This window comes from Pipistrellus hanaki (genome assembly GCF_964339955.1).
Source record: "Pipistrellus hanaki genome assembly, chromosome: 6".
NCBI classification, from domain to species: domain Eukaryota; kingdom Metazoa; phylum Chordata; class Mammalia; order Chiroptera; family Vespertilionidae; genus Pipistrellus; species Pipistrellus hanaki.
The window spans coordinates 61,403,908-61,429,180 of record NC_140508.1 but is presented as its reverse complement, the minus strand read 5'-3'; the positions used below and the strand labels follow the sequence as shown (position 1 = coordinate 61,429,180).

Below are 25,273 nucleotides of genomic sequence, written 5' to 3'. Positions count from 1 at the left end.
GAAATTGTTTTAAAGGTCTATAAAATTTTTTGGATCAGAGATTATGGTTTACCATGAGAGCAGTGTCATCTGAGTCCATTGTAGAGGACTTTGAAATTCACCAGGCAGATTGGGTGTCTAGGAAAGGAATTCTATCAATTCATACTATTTGTGAGCCCGATTTACTCATTGTTCTGGTAGCTGCCCTTTGATATACATTTTTGATTCTTTGAAAGTGTAGTGTGCATGGAAAGTGTATCATTTGTCCAAGCAGTGTGAGGGCTCTTAGTCCTACTCCTTATAGGACAGAAGCTGAGGCTGGTCTTTAAATTAACTTGGCTTTATTGTTTAGGGTGTGCAGAAACCTGACATACAGCTTCCTCATGGGCATTTTCTAATTTCTATCATTGCATTTTCTTGGGTATCTGAGAGTGATCTGTGAAGCGCAACAAGTATGCTTACCCTTGTGGTTCCAACAGCTTCCATTTCTGAACCCAGCTCTGGGCCAAGCGGGGAGAAAGTATTTACAGTTGCTTTTAATACTGCAAAGGAGGGTAAAGATGAAGACTTTTGGGGCTGGAGGGAAAAGAACCTGGAATGAAGACCCCCTTGCCTTTAAATCTGTTCCCCATAGGAGTGTCAAAAGCAATGTTCTTCTCATGAGAATCAGTCTTTCTCTTCTCTTCCCTCTCTGGGCCACAGGCTGGGATCTCTCTCCATGATTTCAGCACAACTCTCTCCTCTCCCCGGTTTGAATGTTACTTACTTTCTCTCCATAGATGACTTTTAACTTAACAGAGTAGATGACTCTATGCTGTATTGACCATTGCTTTTCCTCCCTGTTCCCCCGTCAAGGCTTGGAGCATCACCTATCACAGCTGGCTGACTTTCGTGCTGTTGATTTGGTCATGCACTCTTTGGATGATTCGCAACAGAAGAAAATATGCCATGATCAGCTCTCCTTTCATGGTTGTCTATGCAAATCTATTGCTGATATTACAATATATATGGAGCTTTGAACTTCCAGAAATTAAAAAGGTCCCAGGATTTTTAGAAAAGAAAGATCCAGGAGAACTCGCCTCCAAGGTAAGTGACTAAGAAACCAAGAACATTAAACATTATAACCACAATAAGAATAATAATCATATCTAAGCAAAAACTTACGAAAATCGGTTCCAAATATTCATTGCTTTACCAAAAATGAATAGATATGAAACTATAATAATTCAAACACGAACAAAAAATATTACACCGTGCTTTTAGAACTTATTTAAAAGTGACAATGCTTTCCACTCAAAGAATAAATATACTCAAAGTTATTTTTAGTATAAATTATAATTTAGTACAATGATTTTCAATGGGTGTGCTGCAACTGGGACACATGTGTACTGCAAAATTTTTTAAAACATGCAACACCTGACTATTGCAGGGGCACTGACCTCTTTTCTTTTAGACTGTCAAATAAAAAAATAACAGCAATCAAAACAACAATAAACCATCTGATATGAATGAATAAAAAATACACCTATTTTTTTGTTAGGTTGGCAAAAACATATATATTTTTTGTGTGCCTCAGAACTTTAGTAATTACTTTATGTGTACTATAAGATTAAAAAGATTGAAAATTGCTGGTAGAGTAGAAATGAGATGAGGAAAATAGGGAAATAAAATGTAATATAAATATAAGGATTAGAGGACTTTGATAATTGATTTGCAAAACAGGCTGAACCTATTGCTGTTACAGATAATTATTGATTATTAGTTAAAATATTTTTCTCTAATTATGACCTTAAAAGATTTTTAGCATCAAAAATTAAATATGGCATGCTTTTCTTTTTTTGCTGATTATATATAATATTCCTTCATCTATAGTTAGAAAGTTCATAATCTTTTACTACCCATTTATTTTTATGGCCAATTTGAAGATTAGGTGCCACATTCTAAACATACATCCCTTTGTGTTGATGACTTTGTGTTAAGACAGTAAAAGCAATCATGTATAATTATGAATGAGCTTTGAAACCCTTCTTTAGGCAGAGAATTGCTCTCTGAAAGAGACATTTATTTACAGCACATGAAATTCACCTTTTTTATGTTACTAGGCACATCATAAAAGCAATCAGACATAAGTCATGTAATGGGCAGATAGGTTATTAATAATGGGTCAGATGTAAATGTATTTTATCTTTATAGATAATTTGGCCAAGGGTGATATCAAACTATATTTTCTCAATAAAACTGGGAATATGTAGTTTAAAAAATTCAATACCAACAACTTGTTCTCAAATCCTCATAGCAGTGTCATTTATAATAGCCACACAAAAATAGTCACAACTTAAATATCCACCAACTGATGAATGGATAGATAAAATGCTGTCTATTCATACATTTGAATATTATTTGGTAATAAAATGGAATGAAGTATGAGTACGTGCTATAACATGGATAAGCCTTGAAAACATTATGAAGTAAGAAAAGCTACTTACAAAAGAATGCACATGTAATTCCATTTATATAAAACCTTTATATTAGGCAATATATAGAAGACAGAAAGTAAACTAGTGGTGGGCTAGAGCTGAGGGGGAAGACAAAGGGATAATTGCTATAGGGCTTCTTTTGGGGGTGATGAAATATTCTAAAATTTGTTGCAGTGATGGTTGTACAATTCAATATACTAAAACCCATTGAATTGTATACTTTAAATGGTTGAATTGTATGGCATGTGAATTATCTATATACATATAAAAAGCTAATATGCTAAGTGTCCAACCATTCGACTGTTTGACCAGTAGCTATGATGCACACTGACTACAGGGGGTAGATGTTCAACACACAGGCATGGAAACATGGAACAGACTGATGAATATCAGAGGGAAGGAGGGAAAGGAGAGGGCAGGAAGAGATTAACCAAAGATCTTATATGCATGCTAGAGGCCAGGTGCATGGATTTGTGCACCAGTGGGGTCCCTTGGACTGGCCTATGCCCTCTCACAATCCAGGACCCCTTGGGGGATGTGGAAGAGTCAATTTTGGCCAATCCTGCAGGCCAGGCAGAGGGATTCACTAGTGCACGAATTTCTGCAACAGGCCTCTAGTATCTCAATAAAACTAGCACAAAAACTGTGATGTACCAGCCTCTCTATTTCCTGGAGAATGAAGACCTTAAAGTCATAAGTTTTTCTTTCCTAGCTCTCAAGAAAATATTAATTTATGAATATTAATGCACACATACTTAGAACAATTCTTCCTTCAGCTTTGTGAGATGACTGGGAATATTAAGGATATTTTCTAGGATGAAATGTTGTTTTTCCTATCTGCAGAATTCTTTAAAATAAAAAAGTCAATGAGTTTTGCAGAAGTATTTCTTCCTATTAGAATAGTGCTATGCCACAGACAGTACAGGAAACGAAGGACTAGCACCTTAAGGGGACCAATTGCCAAAGTTGACTTTGGGTCTAGAAGAAAATAATACAGGCTGTCTGGTGTATCTTCCCCATGCTGAATGTGATCTGGAACTCAACACATATGCTAGCGTCCTCAGGAAAGGGGACCTAAAAGCCAGGGACTTTCCAACGGAAATCAAGCTGGTGCTTGACACTGTCTCAAGGAGAAATGTTTATTGAGCAAGCTCCCACTGAAATGTGGAGAACATGTTGCATTTGTTGAACTCTATTTACACCCAGAATGGTGGCTTAATTCTTGTTTTGCTAATTCTCTATTTTCAGATACTTTTCACCATTACTTTTTGGCTACTGCTGAGGCAACACCTCATGGAGCAAAAAGCTCTTCGAGAAAAGGAAACTCTTTTATCTGAGGTCAAAATTGAAACTCAGGAAATTGAAGAAAAAGGTAAGTTAGTGTTGTTTTAGAGATTTTTAAGTCAGGGTGTGACTGGAGATTTTTGTGCTCAGCAGAATTACAGAGAAAGAGCCCCTATGCTTCAGACTAGGTGGAAGGTGAACATGCACTTGGAGTGATAAATAGCAATATTGAACGACGTGAGATTTAAATGACATGTGAGATTCACAGGAGCTTTTGAAAATATTGTATCATTTGATCCCCACAAAAGTGATTCCCACTTAAAGGGAGAAGGGAGAAGGGACTGATTTCTTTAAGGTAATATTGTAAGAGCCACCAAACAATCAGAATTCAAAATTGAAATAGTAGTTTTAATTTGTGTTCTTGTTGCCAATTTAGTTTTCTAAAATCTGCTGTACTTAAAGCGATCATGGATATTGCAAATGAAATAGGTATTCTAAAAGATTAGTATAAAATGTTACCAAACTTATTTCTTTTAAAATGTATCACAGAAGGGTTATAAAATTTGACTCTGATTAGTTGCAAATGCTGCCTGGTTCACTAAAACAGTCTAAAACCATTCAAATCACATAGTAACACACAAAATACATGCTTCCATGTCCCACATCTGGCACCTGTTCAAAGGTTTTGGTCAGGGAACCAGCTAGGTGTAATGACACAGTCTTTTATTTTGAAGATGATGAAGAAGAAACACAAGTGGAAGGAGATGCTGAAGAGAGGGAGGAAGAAGTGGAAGAAATGGAAGAAAAGCAAGAGAGTAAGAAAGAAGAGGAGGAGGAGGAGGTGGAAGAAGATGATGACCAGGACATCATGAAAGTCCTTGGCAATTTGGTGGTGGCCATGTTCATTAAGTACTGGATCTACGTCTGCGGAGGGATGTTCTTCTTTGTCAGCTTCGAGGGTAAAATCGTGATGTACAAAATCATCTACATGGTGCTGTTTCTGTTCTGTGTGGCCTTGTACCAGGTGGGTCATCGGTTGTCATCTAGTTTTTAATTCTCACACCCACCCCAGGACTATATGTGTGCTTCCTATGATTGCATTCTGAGTTACTATAATAATAATCCCGGGAACAACAACAAAATAATCATCATCATCATCATCATCATCATCATCATCATCCCGGGAACAAATATCATTTAAGTGATATGCAATTCAAACATGACATATTAAGAACTCTACAATGGGAAGTGACTTCATTTTGTTCATTATTTTAAAATTTTAAGTTCTTAAAAAAGCAATTAAAAATAGTTCATGAGCTTTTCAAAAAAATGTTTGATTAAAAAAAAGGAGCCTATAAAATTAGGTTAATTTTAGTAGTCATTTAAGAACAGTGACTGAGTAATCTAAAATACTGTATGATACTCAATGCACTTGTCTTCTAGAGTTTGGAATCAGAAAACTGTGTGTGTATACACCTCTCTTGTAATGTGTCAACTGCTTATGCATTTCATTAATTAGAAGTTATAGAATATTATATTTAATTAGTCTCTACAAATTCAGTTTTAACTGATGATAAAAGTTTTAATTCAATGATAGAAACAAGTGCAGCAGTAAAATATTATTGCATGCAACCATTAAAACACATGAAGCAACTATAATAAACAAGAGTATATTACATGTGGAGATAAAAATGTATCAACTGAAATAAGTCAAGTTGTGAAATACTAGGAAAAATTCAGGAAGGTGTTCTCCAATGAACATCCATGGATTTGTAGTAAAGAACAATGTCTTCTCTCCATGGTGGTTTCACATTTTTAATCATATACTGCCTGCCACCTTGATGTCAAAATTGAGGCAGTTTTCTCCGAGCAATAAACAAAGTGTTGGTAGCATCTACTATACTGTTCCTTGAATGTCCTATAGACCAGAACTTATGCTAAGAGCCTTACAAACATTATTTTACTCTCTTAACAACTCTCAGAGTGGTTACTTACCGAGGAGGAATGAGAAGCTTAGTATGTCCCAGCAACTTGCCCAAAGACATAGTTAATAACTTCGGGTAGTACCGAGATTCCAATCCAGATCCATTGGACTCTATGAGGAACAGAGCTTTAAAAATTCAATAAAGTCAAATAGGCTTTATTTTCAAGTATTTGTAAATATCATCACCTGCCTTAGTTGAATAAATCAGACATTTTTTTGAGAGGTTTTCTATAACCAGTTTTTGTTTGTTTGTTTGTTTTTCAATGACTGATTCACAGGTGCACTATGAATGGTGGAGAAGAATTCTAAAATATTTTTGGATGTCTGTGGTTATTTACACTATGCTGGTGCTTATCTTTATATACACATATCAGTTTGAAAACTTCCCAAGTCTGTGGCAAAATATGACTGGATTGAAGAAAGAAAAGTAAGAAATTTTGGTCTATGAAGGAATGTAATAGTGACAAGCGGGATGATGACTTGAGTGCCTATTATTCAAAACATTTTATGGAAGATTTAGTAAAACCTGGTGTAGTTAATGTCTATAAGTTCCTTCAGAACAGGATTTACGTCTTATTCATTTATGTTCTCTCCATCTAATCCTGATGTTGGCACATAATAAGGACTCTGTGAATATGGACTGAAAAGGGAATTGACCGGAAGTGAATTTTCAGCTCTATTTTAATGAAATTACATTTTCTAAAATCAGCTTTATGTGAAACACACCTGTTTAGTACTTAACCAGTCATGTTTTCTGGTTTCCAAATGGGAGCTCAGCTCTTCAGCTCATCAGTAGATCATGGACTCACCATATAAAGCAGCAGCCTCTCCTCACTCATGCAGCTTGTACCGTGATTATAAAGAGCAGGTGATGGCACAGGGGAAAAATTATTTAAGTGCTTATAGTCTAGTAATTATGAAATGATTTTCCTTTTGCGTTAATAGATGATACTCTCTCTTTTTCTAGTTTGCTTCTTTAAATAACTGAAATTAGTTTAGAAATCCAACCAGAATTGGGCGTAGAGTAAATATACTTTGGTGGCAAAGAGAAGAGATGAAAAGGATCACCAAGCAGCTAGACTAACATATATTTAATATTTTTAATATATTTTATTGATTTTTTTTTTTACTGAGAGGAAGGGAGAGGGATAAAGAGCTAGAAACATCGATAAGAGAGAATCATCGATCAGCTGCCTCTCGCACACTCCCTACCAGGGATGTGCCCGCAACCAAGTGCATACCCTTGACTGGAATCGAACCTGGGACCTTTCAGTCCACAGGCTGATGCTCTATCCACTGAGCCAAACTGGTTTTGGCACATATTTAATAGTTATTCAACAAATATTTATTGAATGCCCTCCATGTGTCAGACACTGTTCTGTGCCTGGGAATACAACAGGAAGCAAGACAGGCAGAATCTAAGCCTTTTGCAGTTTATATTCTAGTAGAGGAGACAAACCAAAGAGAGACTTAATGTATAAATAAATTGTAAATTGCGACAAGTCTCTGAAAGAAGCAAAAACAGGCTGAGGTAGTGAATAATGAAGCAGCCACTGAATTTGGCAATACCGGGGTTGTTATTGTCCACTGTGAAAGCAGTTAAATTGGACTGCTGGACACCTGACGAAGGTGTCCTTTACAGTGAAGGGATTGTGTTTTCATTGCCTAAGAAAGGATCTTATTTCTCCCTCCCACCCCCCCTCTCTTCTCTCTCTCTCCCCCCCACTCCCCCAATCAGGCTTGAGGATCTCGGCTTAGAACAGTTCAGCCTGGCTGAACTATTCACTCGCATATTCATCCCAACCTCCTTTCTGCTGGTGTGCATTTTACACCTTCACTATTTCCATGACCGGTTCCTGGAACTCACAGACCTGAATTCCATTCCCAGCAAGGAAGACAGCCCCATCTACAGGTGAGTGAGAAGTACACACCTCTTAGGAAGGCAGCCCTCCTTCCCCTCCTTCACTGGGCCACCTTACAAGAAGCCGATAATCTAATTTAGAGTTTCAACCTTGAACTTCCTATGAGTATCAACCTGTAAGTGAGAAAAAAAAAAGGGGGGGGGATATTTGATGACACTTTTTGAAACAATTGGTAATGATTTATGACATTAATAAAAAGTGACCTTGGTAGTTATTGAATAGATTCAGAGTACCTGTGTAGACTAAAATAGTTTAGAGTTGGTGATGTATATTGTGTGCCTGTCTAATTCAAAGGAGGTTTCTATTGTGCTGCAAACCAGTAAGGAAGTCATTGTGAGTGAGAGTTTTCCAAAAGATGATTGGGCAGAATTTTCCTTCTGTTCTGGAAATGAACCTTCGCTAGCAGGATAGAATCTACAAGCTACAATAACGCTTGCACCAACTTAAGGAACACAGTAATTTGATTATTCCCTGTTTGTAACCAGAATAACATTTAAGAAGAAAACGTGAAGACAACATCTTTTATCAGCATTCTGTTGTTATCTTTGCAACAATAAATATAAAGGGATTGCAAGTCACAGAGGGGATATTGCTCTCTCTGCCCATGTGCTTTGAAATCCCAATGGATTATCACAAATTCCCCAACCTGTTGTATCACAGGAAAATTGCCACCATTCTTCTATGAATGTCAGTACTGATTTTCTTCTCTGCCTCATAGTTAGCCTATGATTCAGTTTTTGGAAAAACGCTTGTTCAGTAGCTGAAGAAGCCCAGGGCTGTATTAAGGATATAGATGCCACAGTTGAAAATCCCCCTTAACTCTTTTCAAGGGAAAGAATGAGTACTGCAAAAGAAGATGAAGTAGTATTTCATCATGCACCGTTTATGAAGTACCAAGCTTTCAATGTTCTGCTCTAGGAGGAGCTGGAATTATGGATAACTCAAAAACACTATTATTTGATGATGAAAAACATTTTATAATTGTTTTCTCTTATGACCAGCAGATTTATTTTCCTTGTGTTTTGTTGAACCTGAGCTTACATTTAGTGTTCATCCTGAGCATACTCCAGATGACTGTCAGTGTGTCAGCCAGTCATTATTTCTTATCCTCTTTCCACCATAAAGAATCAAGCTCAATGAAAACCCAGGTCTTCCCAGTGCCCCAGAAGGAGAAGGGTGTGAATGGGGTAATTTGCTGCCTTCAATGAGAATCAAACATTCAGAAACATAAAGCAGTTTTTAGGCTTATCAGGGAGATCACTTTGGAAGGTACATAAATGTTTAATCACTGTTGTACACCTGAAACGAATATAATATTATATATCAACATTAATTGAAGTATAAATTTTTTTAAATTAAAATATAAGAAAAACAGAAGTTTGGGGATCTGTAGGAGAGATTATTTATAGACAAACTTGTTTGCAGGAGAAATAACACTGAGATTAAAAATTTACAAAAACAATGCCTGCATAGATAACTGAATTTTTAATAATTAGAAAAATTATTATTTCATTATTCTTTTGACATTGCTTGTGATACAAATGGGTCAAACTAGCGTTTGATATTTAACTCTGACAATGTGACATACTTTATTCAATCATAAACCATCATAATTTTTTCAAAAAAATCACATTCAGTAATCAAGAAAAATATTTTAACCAGCAGAGATTTGAAATGTTTATGAAACAAATATAATCATTACTAATTGCTAATGATACCTTTTTAATTTTTCTTCTAGATGCCTTTTTCCCTTGCATATTTCTTTTCTCTTTGTTAAAGTTTCTCTAGTATCTAGGAGCCTTTTCTTGCCATTATTATTATTATTTTTTTTAATTTGGCTACATATGTCCCTCCTACTACAGTTAGAGAGAGCCCAGGCCACCATTATTTATTATTATTATGTCTAAGTCCTCTTTCACACAATCAAATAGAGATATAAGTCACAATTAAAAAACAAAACAACAGAGAATTTTAGGACCATCTATAGCATAGATTCTATACTAATAAAAGGGTAATATGCTAATTAGACCGGATAGACCTGACGTCTTCCAGACATCCTTCCAGATGGCCTTCCAGGCAAAGCCACAGCAGCTGCGAGGCGCAGGAGAGGCGGCAGTGCAAGAGAGGCACTGCCAGTGGCTCAAGCACCATGGCCCCTTTCACAGAGGTGGCATGGGAGAGGCCGTGGCTCAAACCCATCCAGCACCATGGCCCCTTCTGCAGAGGCAGCCGCACAGGCCCGGTCCTGTAGCCATGCCTCTGCAGAGGCTGGATGGGGTGCAACCTGCTGTGCCTCAACCTCCCACAGCCTGTCTTCCAGCTGGCCTGGCTTCAGATCGGCCCCCACCCACCAGTGAGCAGGGGGGCGGGGCCAACACTAAGAAGCTAGGACCTAGGACCAACAGCCATTGCAGCTGGCAGTGGCAGCAGCAGTGGGGTGATGGGGGCGGTGCCTTCCCCTGATCTGCCCAGTTGCCTCTTCCACAGGGAACAGGCCTCAGGGGATGTCATCAGTAGGACATCCCCTGAGGGCTCCTGGCCTATGAGAGGGGGCAGGCTGGGCTGAAGGACCCCCACACCTAAAACTACTGGGCCTCTAGTAGTTTTATAGAAGATGGTACATCTCAGAAAAGATTTTACCAGCCTAAGGGATCACAATTTTTGAAATAGAGGGTATGTGAAAACTGAATTGCCTTTGAGTATATAGAATATGATTTAATCCTGTAGGTTCTGGGGAAGAACTATAGCCTCATGTCAATGCATTTTCCATGTTTCCTCAGCTGCTACATTTACAGCCCTTACTCTCTACACCATAGTAAGAGAAGAAAGATTGCAATGATCTGGAGCAGTGTGAGGTCATTACTTGCTCTCCTCACAGCTTTGGTTTATCACTAAGCACTCCCTCAACAGTTAATTTTCCTATGAAATTTACAGGGTAAGGAGAGAGTATATAATGGCAGCTATCTGAAGAGCTTAGGTACATGGGATTTTATTTTTAGTTCAGTGTTGGGGGTGGTGGTGGAGGGAAGCCTTCTGGAACCTTAAGGAATTTAAAGGACTTACTCCAGGTTAGTATTTTTGGACTTCATATAAGAGTTTAATATAAAAGTCCCCAAATCTTAACTTCAAACATATGCTCTATAGCCCATCTTTTTAGCAACTCTTTCCTCTTGTAATATTTTTCTTACTTGCAATGTTCACCTCACAGTATTTTTGTTATTACTATTATTGTTATTATTGTCTCTGGAGTCCTAATCATTGACTACATTAAATTTGAAATGCTGAAGAAGAAACATTTTCACATCCTAGCTGGTTTGGCTCAGTGGATAGAGTATCGGACTTGCAGACTGAAGGGTCCCTGGTTCAATTCTGATCAAGTGCACATGCCTGGATTTTGGGCTTGATCCCCAGTGTGGGGCATGCAGTAGGCAGCCAATCTATGATACTCTCTCATCATTGATGTGTCTCTCTCATTCCTTCTCCCTTTCTCTCTGAAATCAATAAAAATATATTTTTTAAAAAAGAAAAAGAAATATTTTCAGAACTTGTATTAACCATCATGCTTTGCTTTCTCTCTCCCATATCCTTCATAGATACTTTAAGAAAGAGGGCCTACAAACTGGGAATAATCAAATTATTGTGTTCCTTAAATTGGTGCAAGCACTATTGTTTCTGTAAATATCCAACTGCCCTTGTCCTATTTTTTCCATTGCATGTGTGTGCTATGCGCATTGTACACATAGGTAGTGTAGGGATATGTCACATGTCTGGAGCAAAATTTATTGTGCTTAGCTGTACCAAATTAGTAAAGTTAGCCTTATGAAAAGGTTTTATGAAATATATAAGATAATATTATTATGTCTAACTTAGTATTCTTAGGACTATCATTTCACTCATATGTTGATAAAAATATATACCATACCACAATTATATAAAAATATATACCATACCATAATTAATAATAATGTACTAAATATTAATTATGTATTAAAATATCCATCACTGCAATTTGTCTTAAATTTGAAGGTATTGTGTTGCATATATAAATAAAATGACTTTTCTTAAGCTTCTCTTTTAGAAAACCCTAGAGAACAATATGATGAATGTGGTTACCTAGTAGGATTTTTTTATTATTATTATTCTGGGAAAGGAGTAAGAATTAATCCTTGAGATTGTATTTTATTGATGGGCATACTCTAAAAATGTAAACATTACAAATTTTTAATAAGGTGTATAAGATGGGAAGGGATGAGAAAAATGGAGAGACTTGTTATATTTTTCCTGAATATGTCTAATTTCATGTTGCTATTGGATGTTGCTATCTGTTTTTTGGTGCGTGAAATGTGTATTGATGACATACCTGATGATGGAAAGTGTACAGGACACAATCTGCTTTATTCGTCTCTGTCTAACAATCTCCTTTCTCTCTCCACCCTGTCTCTCTATTGCCACCGCATGCAACCTTGTGCTTCCACCTCTCACCTCGTAGCCATGCCAAAGTCAATGGGCGTGTATATCTAATAATAAATAGGTGGGTACTTCATGTTTTCTCTCTTGTTTTTGTTAAGAAGGGTCTCTTGGTATGTTAAACACCTAACTGTTTTGTAATTGAAAAATTATGTCATCAGATAGTGGACAGTGGTCTTCAGGTATGCTCATGGATGTATTTTGCAAATCAAACCATTTGGTATTTATACCAAATGGTGCCGCCAAGTGGATTCGGAGGAGGTTGAAGAGGGTCTTCAGCTGGTGCTCAGCCTTTGGTCTTGGTTCAAATTTCTTGGTAGAATTAGCTCAAGGCTGGCCTGGGAGCTCATCTTTCTCTTCAACACATAATTGAGAGCTCAGCTCAAGAACCACCTCCTCCACAGACTCGCCCATAAGTGCCAGCTTTCCTGCTAAAAGTAACTGGCCTTCCTCTGAATTCCCATGGCCCTTTCTTATGCTACCTCCCAACACTTGCCTCCCAGCCCTCTAGCTGCCTGCTTGTCTTATCTCCCTGGCCAGAGGTGTCAGCTCCTCAGGCCTGGAGGCCCTGTGTAAATCACTAAGGTATCCACATATCACCTACCTTGGGAACTTACCCATTAGTTGACCTTCAGTAGGTATTTACTAAATGAAGTGAAAATAGTTGCAACAGTGCATGGTGAGAAGCTCTGCATACTGAAGAATGATATTTTACATCACCAGATTTCACAATATATTTACATAACACAAAAGGCACAGAGACAGACACTGAGCCAGGACCCTATCTTAGATGCATGTCACCTAGCTGAGGAGATAAAAATATGCAAGTGACCACACATAAAAAAGAATAGCATTGATAGTAGTGTGTATATATTTGTTCTCAAGTGCCCCAACAGTTCAGAGTAAAGATTATTTGGCATCTCATTTACTAAAACTATTCTTATTTTATAAACTAGGTCAATTAAAATATCCACTCCCGTAACTTCGTCATTAGTAATAAAGCCAATAATTTAAGTAATAGAAACACTTGCAATAAACCCAATTAACATGCTTCTTTGAAAGAGTTGGTTTTTTATTCTATTCACTTTTCTCTTAGGTAAAATCCTGAGGCTGACAACCAAATAGCAAACCTTAGGAGGTAGAACTTCTGAAAGGAAATGTGAAACATTAGTGCATCCTTGTGCAGATTGCGAAGGAAGGAGGAATGAGGACTGGCTGGTTGCTTTCCGAAGTCTGTTAGTTGACAATGTGAGGGAGCAAAGTGAACCTCCGATTTTTAGCTGATAGGTACAGAAGTAAAATACAGACTCTAGCTAGAAATCTTGAGCAACTATTTAAATTTCAACACTCAAAACATGAGGGATTATTATTGCCTTTTCTCTTCGTGTTTCTCATAAAGTGTTCACCACTTGCATTATGAGGAGATGGTGGGGACACCAAAGAAGACAGGAGTTGGTTTATGGGTTAGTTAGGCAGAGCCTGATGCAAGTTGTGGTCCTGACTGTCCCAGACTTACCTCTTGAGAGAAACATAAAGCCTGTTACCCCAAGGCTCCTGAATTCACTCAGGAGTCCCAGAATGATCAAGATTTAAAAATAATACAAAATGATTAAAAACTCAAAGTATTCCAACATTGGCACTATCTTCTTCCTAGTGGAATCGCTCACTGTTGTCTGAATGTTAGCATGTTACTAAAGGCCAGAGCTATGCCCAGAGGAAAACATTACCAAACAAACTAGTCTCTCTCTTGATAACATGTGCTTCTTGAGGTGTTTTTTTTTTTTAATTAAGTTTATTGGGGTGACATTGGTTAATAGGATCAGATAGGTTTCAGGTGTAGATTTCTATGTTACAAGATCTATATACGGCACTGTGTGCCCACACCCAAAGTCAGATCATCTCCCATCTCCATATATTAGGAACAAGTGCTTCTGAAAGGCTGTATGTGTGTTCAATTTTGAAGAAAGTTTACTTTGATTAGAACGATGAGGTGAATGCTTTTATTAAGTAAAGAAGCTTTATTTCCCCCATAATTTATTTATTTATGCTCACTGTTGTGCTTATAAGTTCCCGATGAAAGTGGTTTAGTTGCATTCAATCAACTTCTGGGTTGATTAAAATGTAGACACTGCCTTATAAGGTAGGAGGCAAGGCAAAGTGTTGAGGAGAATAGGTGACTAATAACATTTCAATAATATAAAGAATTGTGGGGAAAATCCAACTGAATTAGTAATCACTATGTATTAGAATGCTTTAGTGGGAGCATTTACTAAAACTATTCTTATTTTATTAACTAGGGTATTTCTCCATTTACTCCCCATCCTGCCTAGTGGATTAGTTTGGAGGAATTAGTGCCACACATGTTTAAGATGTGGTCTTAAATTTACAAGTCATTTGCTCCTCTATGAATGCAGTCTTCAAAAAGTATTTATAGTTTCTAGAAAATAATCTTAAACACTTAAAATTCTACTTTAAATGTTATTTATAAACACTATAGGTTTGCAAGAAATCTTTTTTCTAGTAGTCTAATGAATGGGGTTAGTGCAGTTTGCATTACCAAATATTCCAAATCAAAATATCGATAGTTATAAATAAATGGAATATATATGGATATTTTACAAAGGTAAATGGGAACTAGCTTAATATGTGGCTTTTCAAAGTCAGTTTCTCATACAGAATTAGGCCTTTTTAATTCTCCATATAACATAACCTGTTTCTGCTATTTCAAATAAGACTGCCTCACCGTAGCTGGTTTCACTTAGTGGATAGAGCTTGGCCCGAAGATGCTCTAGGTGGTTTGATCAGTGGATAGAGCTAAGCCTGTAGACTGAGGGTTCTGGGTTTGATGCCGGTCAAGGGCATGTACTTTTGTTGTAGGTTCCCCTGCCCTGGTCAGGGTGTGTGCAGGAGGCAACCAATCGATTTGCCTCTCTCACATTGATGTTTCTTTCTGTCTCTTTCTCTCCCTTTTACCCTCCCTAAAAATCAAGGGGAAAATATCCTCCAGTGCGGATTAACAACAACAAAAAATGCCCCTCCAGTGCATAGAATTTGGTCACCAAACAGTCAATGAATCATAGTGTATGCCAAGCACAGTGCTGTATTTTGGAAGGGATATGAGTAGAGTAAGACTGGATTTCTCACTTCTAGGGGAAAGTCCTCAGAATCATAATTAGAATAAAATGATGTTGATATAAATAGAGAAACACACACATAAAGGGCTGTGGAATCATGAAGGAAAGAGGGTGAATAAACAGATAAATATCACCTGTTTTGTTAGAATGCAAAAGAATAGTCAGGGAGAGAACTTGTATTTTATTTAAGAAATAGCAAGAGGATTAATGCTCAGAGTCTGAATCATAACAAAAACAAGGCAACAAAACTATAGGCACAGTTAAAGAAAATGCAGAGAGGAAAATGAGCTCCTGTGAGAAAAGGCATGAGAAAAAATGGGATTGATGGAGGTAGGAGGGAGAGGGCTTCACATGTCTATTTGGAGGCCTGAAGTAGAAACTCTTCATATGATGATTCAGTGATTCACACTTGATAATCAGTAAAAAAAAAATTACCAGTACTTTAAGTTCCTTAGCCGAACATTTCAGGGAATACAGGTCCTAGAGTGTGATTTTTAAATATATATTTTATTAATTTTTCAGAGAGGAAGTGAGAGGAATAGAGAATTAGAAACATCGATGAGAGAGAAACATCGACCAGCTGCCTCCTGCCCTGGGGATGTGCCTGCAACTAAGGTATATGTGCCCTTGACCAAAATCGAACCTGGGATCCTTGAGTCCGCAGGCCAACGCTCTATCCACTGAGTCAAACCAGTCAGGGCTAGAGTGTGATTTTTAATGTAGCTTGAAAAGTCAGGGTCCTTTCTTTTTAATTTGCTAGGAGGAAAGGTCTAAATTAAGGTATATATTCCTTCCTGGAGCATCAGGAAAGAAAACTGCTTTTTGTTTGTTTGCTTCTTTGTTTATTTTTATTTTTATTTATTCTTTATATATATTTTATTGAGTTTTTACAGAGAGGAAGAGAGAGAGATAGAGAGTTAGAAACATTGATAAGAGAGAATCATTGATCAGCTGCGTCTTGCACACGCCCCACCGGGGATGTGCCTGCAACCAAGGTACATGCCCTTGACCGGAATCGAACCCGGGATTTTTCAGTCCGCAGGCCAACGCTCTATCCACTGAGCCAATCCAGTTTCAGCTGTTTGTTCATTTTTAGTCTTTTAGTCAATAACTCCACTCAACATACCCTGTGTGGAAGGGCACTTTGGGGCCTTGTTGCCTGAGAAGTTTTGTTGCGTGGCCACCCTAGCAGGTGCAGAAACATCCTCATCTCTGTGCTTTACTCCATAAATAACACGAATTATTAGGAAGCTCTTTGTCAGTATCAAGCCATGGCAGTGTCGATGGAGACATTAGAAACACACTGAGATGGCCATACTTCCACAGTAAAAGCTAGCAAATCCCTGCCCTGAAGAAAATGTTTATCTTCTCACTTACAAAGGCACACACTTGGCAGGGCTGAAGAGAACAGATACATACTGACAACTGCAGCACCTGACTGCTTTTGCCTGTAGCACCCTCTTCTCTGTACAGTGCTGACAAAGCGGGAACAGCAGTGTGCTCTCTGGAGAGCAATGCACAGTGTTGGTGTGCAACATTGCTACTGCAGTTTCAAGGCTGGGGGACTTTTCCCAAACATGGTAGGGTCCATTGGCTAGCTTTAGAATGTCCACTTGACTCCTTCCACCAGGGCTGAAACATCCTTAGAATGTTATTTCTTCATGCAATTAACAATTTGTGGCATCATTTAATTTACCTGCTTGACACTCTGTTAAAAGTAATTACTTTTGCCCTGGCCGGCATGGCTCAGTTGGTTGGGTTGCCCATTTTGATTCCCAGTCAGGGCAGCTAATTGATGTTTCATTCTCACGTCGATGTTTCTCTCCCTCTCCCTTCTTCATTCTCTAAATATCAATAAAAATGTTTTTTAAGTAATTGCTTTTGATTGATAACCTCTCTGAAAGTTGAAGGACAGTGTAGATTCATTACAATAGTTATCCAACATCATTGGTGTGTTTCAAATGTAAAACCAACAATTTGTAAGTAAGCTTCGATTGTATTTTAGAGGAAATACATTAAATTCCAGGAGGGTTGAATAATTTGCTCAGAGCCCACAACTATACAGGTAGAATAACGTTATTAATCGTTCATCCAGTTACAACGAAGCTGATATGTATAGATTAATTATGACAAATGGACAAGACCACCAGGATCTCCAGGAGACCTGTTCCTAATGCCTTCTTTATTACCCACAAATGTTCCTTCAATCATTCATTTGAATATGAATAAAAAAAATCAAGAGACAGAGCATACTTGTTCTTATCCACTGTGAAACCAGCTGCGATGCCCTGGCTGCCATCCCCGCTCTGTGAGGCTGCGCGACCCTCATGCTCACTCTGGCACTCCCCTGCCCTCAGCTCAAGGCTAGCACAGCAGCTCACATTCGTGCCCATGAACGGGGATATCATGCAGACACCCTTCTGGAAGCATTTAGCGCCCACGGCATATGCTTACAAGGATGGCAGAATGGGATGAGTCTATGCCAAGGTTGATGGAAAGCACACATTAGTTAAGAATTTTTTAAAAACCCGTATAAAATGTGAATGACTTGATTCTCGCGGGATGGTTTGCTGCGTTACTAAAGAAGCATGATATGATTGGCCTCAGTAGCTTATATAGCCTCTCCCTGACCACCCGCAGGCCTGCCCACTCTCAAACCAGTCGCCAAGCCCAGGGCCCCCAGCACATGCACACCGCTGCCGCCACCCTGGCATGCATTTGCGTTCGCACTTCCCGCAGCTGCACATAGTGGATGATATGTAGCATGATGTGTGATCTCTGACAGTCCTTATAACTCTTCTGTTCTCATCTCCTTTTTTTTTTTTCCTTTCTATTTCAATTACTTTGAGCAGCATCAAGAAAAAATTACCAATCCACCAAAATGCGTAAGTCCCCCTGTGAAGCCATGAAATGCTTGCTCTACATGACACCATTTCATGCTTCTACATCCTAAACTCTGACCATTTTCTCCTCCGGGAAAAATGTCAAGTTTAGGTGTCGAGAGCTCTCGTGACTTGACTAATCATTGGAAGCGATAACAAAACCTAAGTGAGCTTACAATTTGGTTTTAGAAAAAGCTTTAAAAAAAATAAAATAAAATAAAGTGACAAGAGGCTAACCACCCCACCTGGCAAGGCCTGTGCACACGCACTGACATTCATTTTTGTTCCTCCTCCTGAAACACACCCCTCACTCACTCGGCTGTCTCCCAGCATCCTTGCCCCTCCTGACTCTGCTGCTCTCTGCCAACAGGCTGGCCCACCCTGAAGGAAGCCTGCCAGACCTCGCCATGCTGAACCTGACCGCCAGCCCGGAGAAGCCAGAGGAGAAGCAGGTGGTTGAGTTTGGTGAGGAGAAACCAGAGGGATGCTCTGAAAAACTGGAGAAGGGTGAGCTTGGGAAAGACAGCAGCGAGGAGGAGGAGGAGGAAGAAGATGAAGAGGAGGAAGAGACATCAGGTAACTTACTCACTACCAGGAGCTGCTCAGGAAATGGTGGCAGACAGATCAGTGAATGCAGCACAGACTTCACCAAACAGATCCATATTGGATCGGTTCCGTAAAACAAAAATTGCCCTAGTGAAATGTTTCTGTTGCATTTGCACAAGGCAGAAAGAAAAAAATGATGAATTTGATGAAAAGCTATGCTTAACATGAGCCTGACCGCATTGTGTGAGCTGGGCTGGGTCACGCTGATGCTTAGCGTTCACCTGCAGTTGCCAGGGGAGCAGGCTCTTCCTGCCTCCGGCAGCCGGCTGCCTGGCTGCTCCCGCTGGGCACCGAGAGCTTTACCCACTCTCTAGTCAAGCCCCTGGAAGGAGCATAGCACCTCTAGAAGCATGACTTTGGCAATAAGAATGTCATTTAGATGAAGTTCATGTGACTTAATATTCCCAGAAAATTGGGGAATCATAGTACAGCTTTAAGAGATAATCAGGTCAAGATTCTTCTTCACATTAATTAAATTAAAAGGGAGATCAAAGTAACCTTGTCCTTGGACATGCTGTCTAAGTCATCATCACCACGCGTGAGTCTTAGACTACCCGTCACCAGATTTTGGAAATTTTAGAGTTCATCCACTATTATTATTTTGCATCTTCTTATTCCAAACTGAAAGTTCCAAGATATGCTTTAAACAACAATGCCCACCCCCCTCAAAAAACACACACACACACAACAAACACGTTCACTTTTTTTATATTCTTGGGTGAATTCCTGTTTTGCAGATTTAAGGAACAAATGGCACCTGGTGATTGACCGCCTCACAGTGCTCTTCCTCAAGTTCCTGGAGTACTTCCACAAGCTGCAGGTGTTCATGTGGTGGATTTTGGAGTTGCATATCATCAAAATTGTTTCATCATACATTATCTGGGTCTCTGTGAAAGAGGCAAGTGAACATTTGTTGCAGCGTCAAGTCAAACAGTGGAGCCTTATTTTTCTGTTCCAACTCTCTATTATTTTTTGGAAATGTAATTCCCAAAACATTAGAACATCAAGACCTGAGATAGGCACATACACTTTATTTTACAGAAAATGGAAGGACAATTGTCCCAAAGGAAGGGGGAACAAAATAGGAGAAAAAGGGTCCTGGCTTAGTTACTAAATGGCTTGGACATATTATAAAGGTGGCTTGTTTTCATTAATTAAAGTGTGTAAGAACAAGCTACCTTTCTTTACTATAAGTGAGAAAATCTATCTCCCCAAATTCTCTTTGAGAAATAAACAATAGTTTATGTTACCAAAAAGTAAACTTGGATTCCAAAATTTGATAAAATTATGAATAGAGTTCATCTTATTTATTATTGGACTAGAGGCTCAGTGTACCAAATTCATGCACAGGTAGGGTCCTAGGCCTGGCAGTGATTAGGGCCGATTGGGGCTTACCTCTCCTAGCTGCTGGCTTCTGTCTGGGGCCTTTCTTCATTCTACACAGCCCCCTGATAGTCAGTGCACATCATAGTGTGTGGTCAAATTCCCAAGGGGACAATTTTGCATATTAGCCTTTTATATATATAGATCTTTTAAGACAAGACAGTAATAACACTTACTATTCGTAGCTCATTACTTTTGATTAATACAAAATATATCCTTTCTCAAAAATTGCTGATCAGTAAATGGCAAAATGAGAACCAAGTCAGCATCCCCAGTTAAATCTTTAAGAGGTGTGACCACATTCTTTGAATTCAAACTATCCTCAGCCAAGGCTATCAGCCAGGGAGCTTGTTTTCACAAATATTCATGGTCATTCTACCACTAACATTAAACCTTTCCAATGTTATCATTATGGGCATCCAAGAGAGAGAGGACTCTGAGAAAGAATTTGTTACAGAAACCTGTCTCATATCAACATTCCTTACTGAGGAACGATTCCACTTCGGAATGACCTAATTTAAAAATATATGTGCCATTCTCTTCCCCTTTTATACATAACTGTGTTTTCATTTCTAAGAATCCTAGAGTGCTATATATGAGATCAAGTTATTCTTTGAGGAAAGGGACCATATATTTCTTCTAGTATCCTTTGTAATTCCCAATGGGTCTGGCCAATTATAGAAGCACAATGAATGTTTACTGACTGAAGGAAGGAAGTAAAGAACTTTGCAAGCTTGAGATTCTTCCTAAATGTCAGATGATGTTTCATTATTATTTTTTTATTATTATTACTTTCACTCTCACTAAGAATGCATTTAGCCTTTCTTAAATGCTTATAATAAATTACAATAAATTGAATGCTTACCCTGTGCTAGATGCTGGTATAAAGGCATTAAAAACACTTCTGGTCTCAGCTTGCAGTCTAATGGTAATTGCTGGTAAATAAAACCAAAGTCACATTAACTATTGGGTTACAGATGTCCTCTAGAAGCTCTGGACACACAGGGAGGGAGACGGTACACAAAAGGTTGCACTGAAGTTGTGGGTACTCTGAGGGAGGGATGGGTAAACACAGGGCCAGGAACCACAGTTCTTGGAGGCTCCTCTCTCAAGGCAGTGGCTTCAAGCTTCATAAGTTTATGTTCAGATAAAATGACAATTTGTGTAAAAGTGTTTTGTTGGAAAGGCATATGGAATAAAATTACTGTCCAAAATTCTTTGATAATGAAAAGCACCTGGACATTTGTTCTATAGGATTATCAGTCATTTCCCTAGGAATTCTGACCACTGAACATGACCTCACTCTTGCCTGTCTCCAGTACACCTTCACTGGATATCTCTAACACTGAGCTCATTGCCTCTATCTGTATCAGTCCTTTTTTTCAGTTGCTCTAACAGATTCTTAGCTCTGCTCTAATCCTTCCTCTTAATACACATTATGTCATGCAGTCAGAATCATTTTTTTAGCATGATCATGTTCATCTTCTATTGGGAAACTTCTAACAGCTCTCTGTCATTCTCCCAATAACACGATATAACATTGAACTAGTCCTACACCACTTCGCCATTTCCTTTCCCAGACACCCAATCTGCCCGGTGAATTTCAAAGTCCTCTACAATGGACTCAGATCACACTGCTCTCATGGTAAACCATGTGCTCCTCCAAAGCAAGATGTCCACCCCATGCTTTCTCTTGCCTATAAAGCCTTGGTCCAGTGATTCCTCTGCCAGGCTAACTCCAGTTTGACCGTAGGTCCTCTGGGCAATTTTCCCCAATGCTGGGCTAGATGATCAGCTGTGTGTGACACACAACTCGACTCACCCCAGCAGGGTTCTTCCTCTGTCATGTTGTCATAGGCTGCTTCCCCAGTTCTCGTCTGCATGACCCCATGTGTTTCTTGAAGATAGGGACCCACACAGGATATGTTACCTTGAACCTAGTTAGGACTTAATAAACGATAACATTTTTCTTCTCTTTCTCTCTAAAATTTTATTGTACTATATTTATACTTAATGCCTTAAATACCTAATAAAAAATAACAAAGAGACTTAATTTTATAATATCCTTACTAGGATTTACTTTTTAATGTACCACTTGTTGGTAACTGAGGAGGAGTGACCTAGCTAGTCAAAATATTTTGTTAAATGTTAACATTTATTATGTTGGTGAATGCCTTACATTCACAGGGCATTTCTACATACAGTATTTCTTTCATCCTCAATTAACTCTGTAAGGCAGCTCTTACTACCCTAAGATGTCAGCACTTAATTTTAAGCAGTTCCTTGCTCTGGACAGTGTCTAGTAGTTAAGTAGAGTAGTAGATTATAAATTGCAGACTTAAATACTGCCCTGGAGTCTCCTTGTTTCTTGCTGTCTAGATTTGTGAGCCAAACAGGAATCATACCCCCCTAGCCCATAGCACTTAGCACTTGTAGTACATGTTCAAGTTTGCCAATTGGCTGCTGCGGTAATTTTTACCCGGTAATATTAAGTATTCCTAGAGAATTATTTTAATAATATTCAGATATTATTCTAATACCCAGAATAAATAAATATTTTCCATAGCTGAATAAGATGGTGGTGCTTCCATACCATTCAGTGAATGATTAGCTATGGAGAACTCTTAGTCATGAGTGCATATCTCACCTAATCAATACTCACAGTCTTAGACCAAGTTGAAGTTATTGCCTTCCCTATTTTTAAAAAATATATTTATTGGATTTTTAGAGGGAGTGAGGAAGGAGAGAGGGAGGGGGGGAGAGAGAGAGAGAGAGAGAGAGAGAGAGAGAGAGAGAGAGAGAGAGAGAAATATTGATTTGTGGTTTCACTCATTTATGTATTTATTGGTTGACTCTTGTATGTCCCCTGATCTAGGATCAAATCTGAGACATTGGCACATCAGGGATGATACCCTGCCAGGGCCTTGCCTTTTCTCTGTACACCTGGCCCTCACTTCAGATTCTATCTCAGTAGTGGCACTGTTACTCTATCAAAGCCAGAAAACTGGGAGGCATTCCTTACACTTTCTTCCTGACCTACCAGCACCCCGCCTCCAAGCCAATCAATCATTAAATCTACCAATTTCACTTCCCATCTCAAATCCATGAGTCCTCCCCATCTCTGCTCCACTGTCCGAGTTTGGACCCTTGTCATTGTTCTCCTGGCCTATTATAGTACATATGACTGGTCTCCTTTCCTCTGGTGCAGTGGTCGGCAAACTGCAGCTCTGTTGACTAATGAGTTTGCTGACCACTGCTCTGGGCTAACCCCATTGATGCACCTCTGTCCTTCAGTTACATGTATCTAGATAAAATGCTAACCTTTCCTTAAGGTTTCCCTGCGTAGAGCCCTGCAGACTCACTATTTTCTACCTAAGGGGTTCATGGGCCACAGCATAGTTTTAAAAGGGTCTGTCAGAACGTAGCTCTCAGCCATATCTCCAGTCTCATACTGCAGTTCACTGCTTTCAACTCTGGAACTCACAGTTGTTTATGGTCACCTATTGCCACCACACTCCTTTATGCTTTCCTGCCTTTGCTAACACACCCTTTACCTCGAATGCACTTCTCACCTTTCTTGTCTTGGCTAACGTTATGCACCCCTCAAGGATCAGCTCAGCATCATTCTTTCCAGGAAATGTTTCCTGAGGCTCCAGATGGGGCCAGGGACCCCTTCTGGGTATTCTCACAGAGCCTGTTTGGATCTACAATATATTACTGCTACGTTATATTGACGTCATCTAGTTATATATCTGTCTGCCATACAAGATATATAACTAGATGATTAGTATTTAGGGCAATGCTCAGAACTCAGTCAACTTCTGCTGAACTGAGCTGAGCTGAATAAATCAAATTAGCCATGTTTTGTGGATGTTATGCCATGTTATGTATTTTTGTCCCCATTTCTGATTTTATGTTTTCAGGTGTCTGTGTTCAACTATGTATTTTTGATTTCTTGGGCTTTTGCTCTGCCATACACCAAGCTACGCCGTCTGGCTTCAAGTGTCTGCACTGTCTGGACATGTGTGATCATCGTCTGCAAAATGTTGTACCAGCTGCAAACCATTAAGCCTGAGAATTTTTCTGTTAACTGTTCCTTGGTGAGCCTCAAAGTTGGGGAATCTTTTTGGCCTTTAGGGAAATGAGGTGGAGATTGGGGAACCTACACCCCCAAGCACAATCTTTCTGGCTGTTAAACCACCTCAGCAGGCTGAATCCATTCTGGCCTAGAATGCTGGGCCCAAGTCTCTGTCCCTGATGATATTTCCCGTTTCAAATGGGTCTTTGTCCCTCATGTTCTTTTGCTCAAAACTGAAGAATAACCTGAATTCTCCTTATCTGTGGAACTAATTCCTTTTCTCTTCTTTTTAGCCAAATGTGAATGAAACAGACATACCCCTCGAGAAGTTGAACAAGTCTCTACTCTACAACACTCCTGTGGATCCAACAGAGTGGGTGGGCCTGAGGAAGTCATCGCCATTGCTCGTCTACCTGAGGGTAAAGGCTTGTTGTGCTGAGTTGGTGCCCCTGTGTACTTATGTTCTAGAATCCTTTCCCTTGAAATCCCTAATATCACAAGGATAGGAACCTCATCTTCTGTGGCCTTTCGGATCACCTTTTAGACAAATGACTCAATATTAAAATTAGCACCATTTTGTGCTGAAAAGAAATTTATCAAGTAGTTTGTGGTTAATTGAATAAAGTGTGACAGATATAGTCACTGGAACATTATAGAACTACTAAAGGACTGAGGGAGATTAATAATGTCAGACATTAAAAGATGTTCAAAATCTATTAATTAAGTTTTAAAAAATGTTAGAGTATCTTACATAGTATAATCTCTTTTAGATATAAAGAAAATGTTGAGTAAAATATAGCAAATGGTCAGCAATGATTGTTTCTGAGAAGTAGGTATAACATTACAAGAATTTTTTGCTGTATAAATTCTGTTTCTCTACAGTTTTTAATGAAGGGTATATATTACACATAGAGGTAATCAAATAAAGAGCATATATTTGAAAATGAAACTTTGCAAGCAGTTATAAGAAATGTAATAAAAGTAATATACTTCATATTTTTTACCTTTTCCTTTGATGGATAATCTGAGTGATCTTAATAATATTATGCTGAGAAGGTATTTAAAAATGAAACATTT

The 25,273-nt window shown here is 38.7% G+C and overlaps 1 protein-coding gene across 3 annotated transcripts in view; it reads left to right on the top strand.

Annotated features, from left to right (window-relative positions):
* The window catches only part of PIEZO2 (piezo type mechanosensitive ion channel component 2), a 309,596-nt gene that overhangs the window by 219,245 nt on the left and 65,078 nt on the right, over positions 1–25,273 (top strand). For all 3 annotated transcript variants that reach the window (XM_084887741.1, XM_084887742.1, XM_084887740.1), the window contains 9 exons: positions 835–1,065; positions 3,705–3,828; positions 4,475–4,764; positions 6,003–6,151; positions 7,463–7,636; positions 18,500–18,705; positions 19,473–19,633; positions 24,042–24,218; positions 24,490–24,615. In XM_084887741.1, coding sequence (XP_084743867.1) covers positions 835–1,065; positions 3,705–3,828; positions 4,475–4,764; positions 6,003–6,151; positions 7,463–7,636; positions 18,500–18,705; positions 19,473–19,633; positions 24,042–24,218; positions 24,490–24,615 — 1,638 coding nt within the window. The remainder of the gene's footprint in view (positions 1–834; positions 1,066–3,704; positions 3,829–4,474; positions 4,765–6,002; positions 6,152–7,462; positions 7,637–18,499; positions 18,706–19,472; positions 19,634–24,041; positions 24,219–24,489; positions 24,616–25,273) is intronic.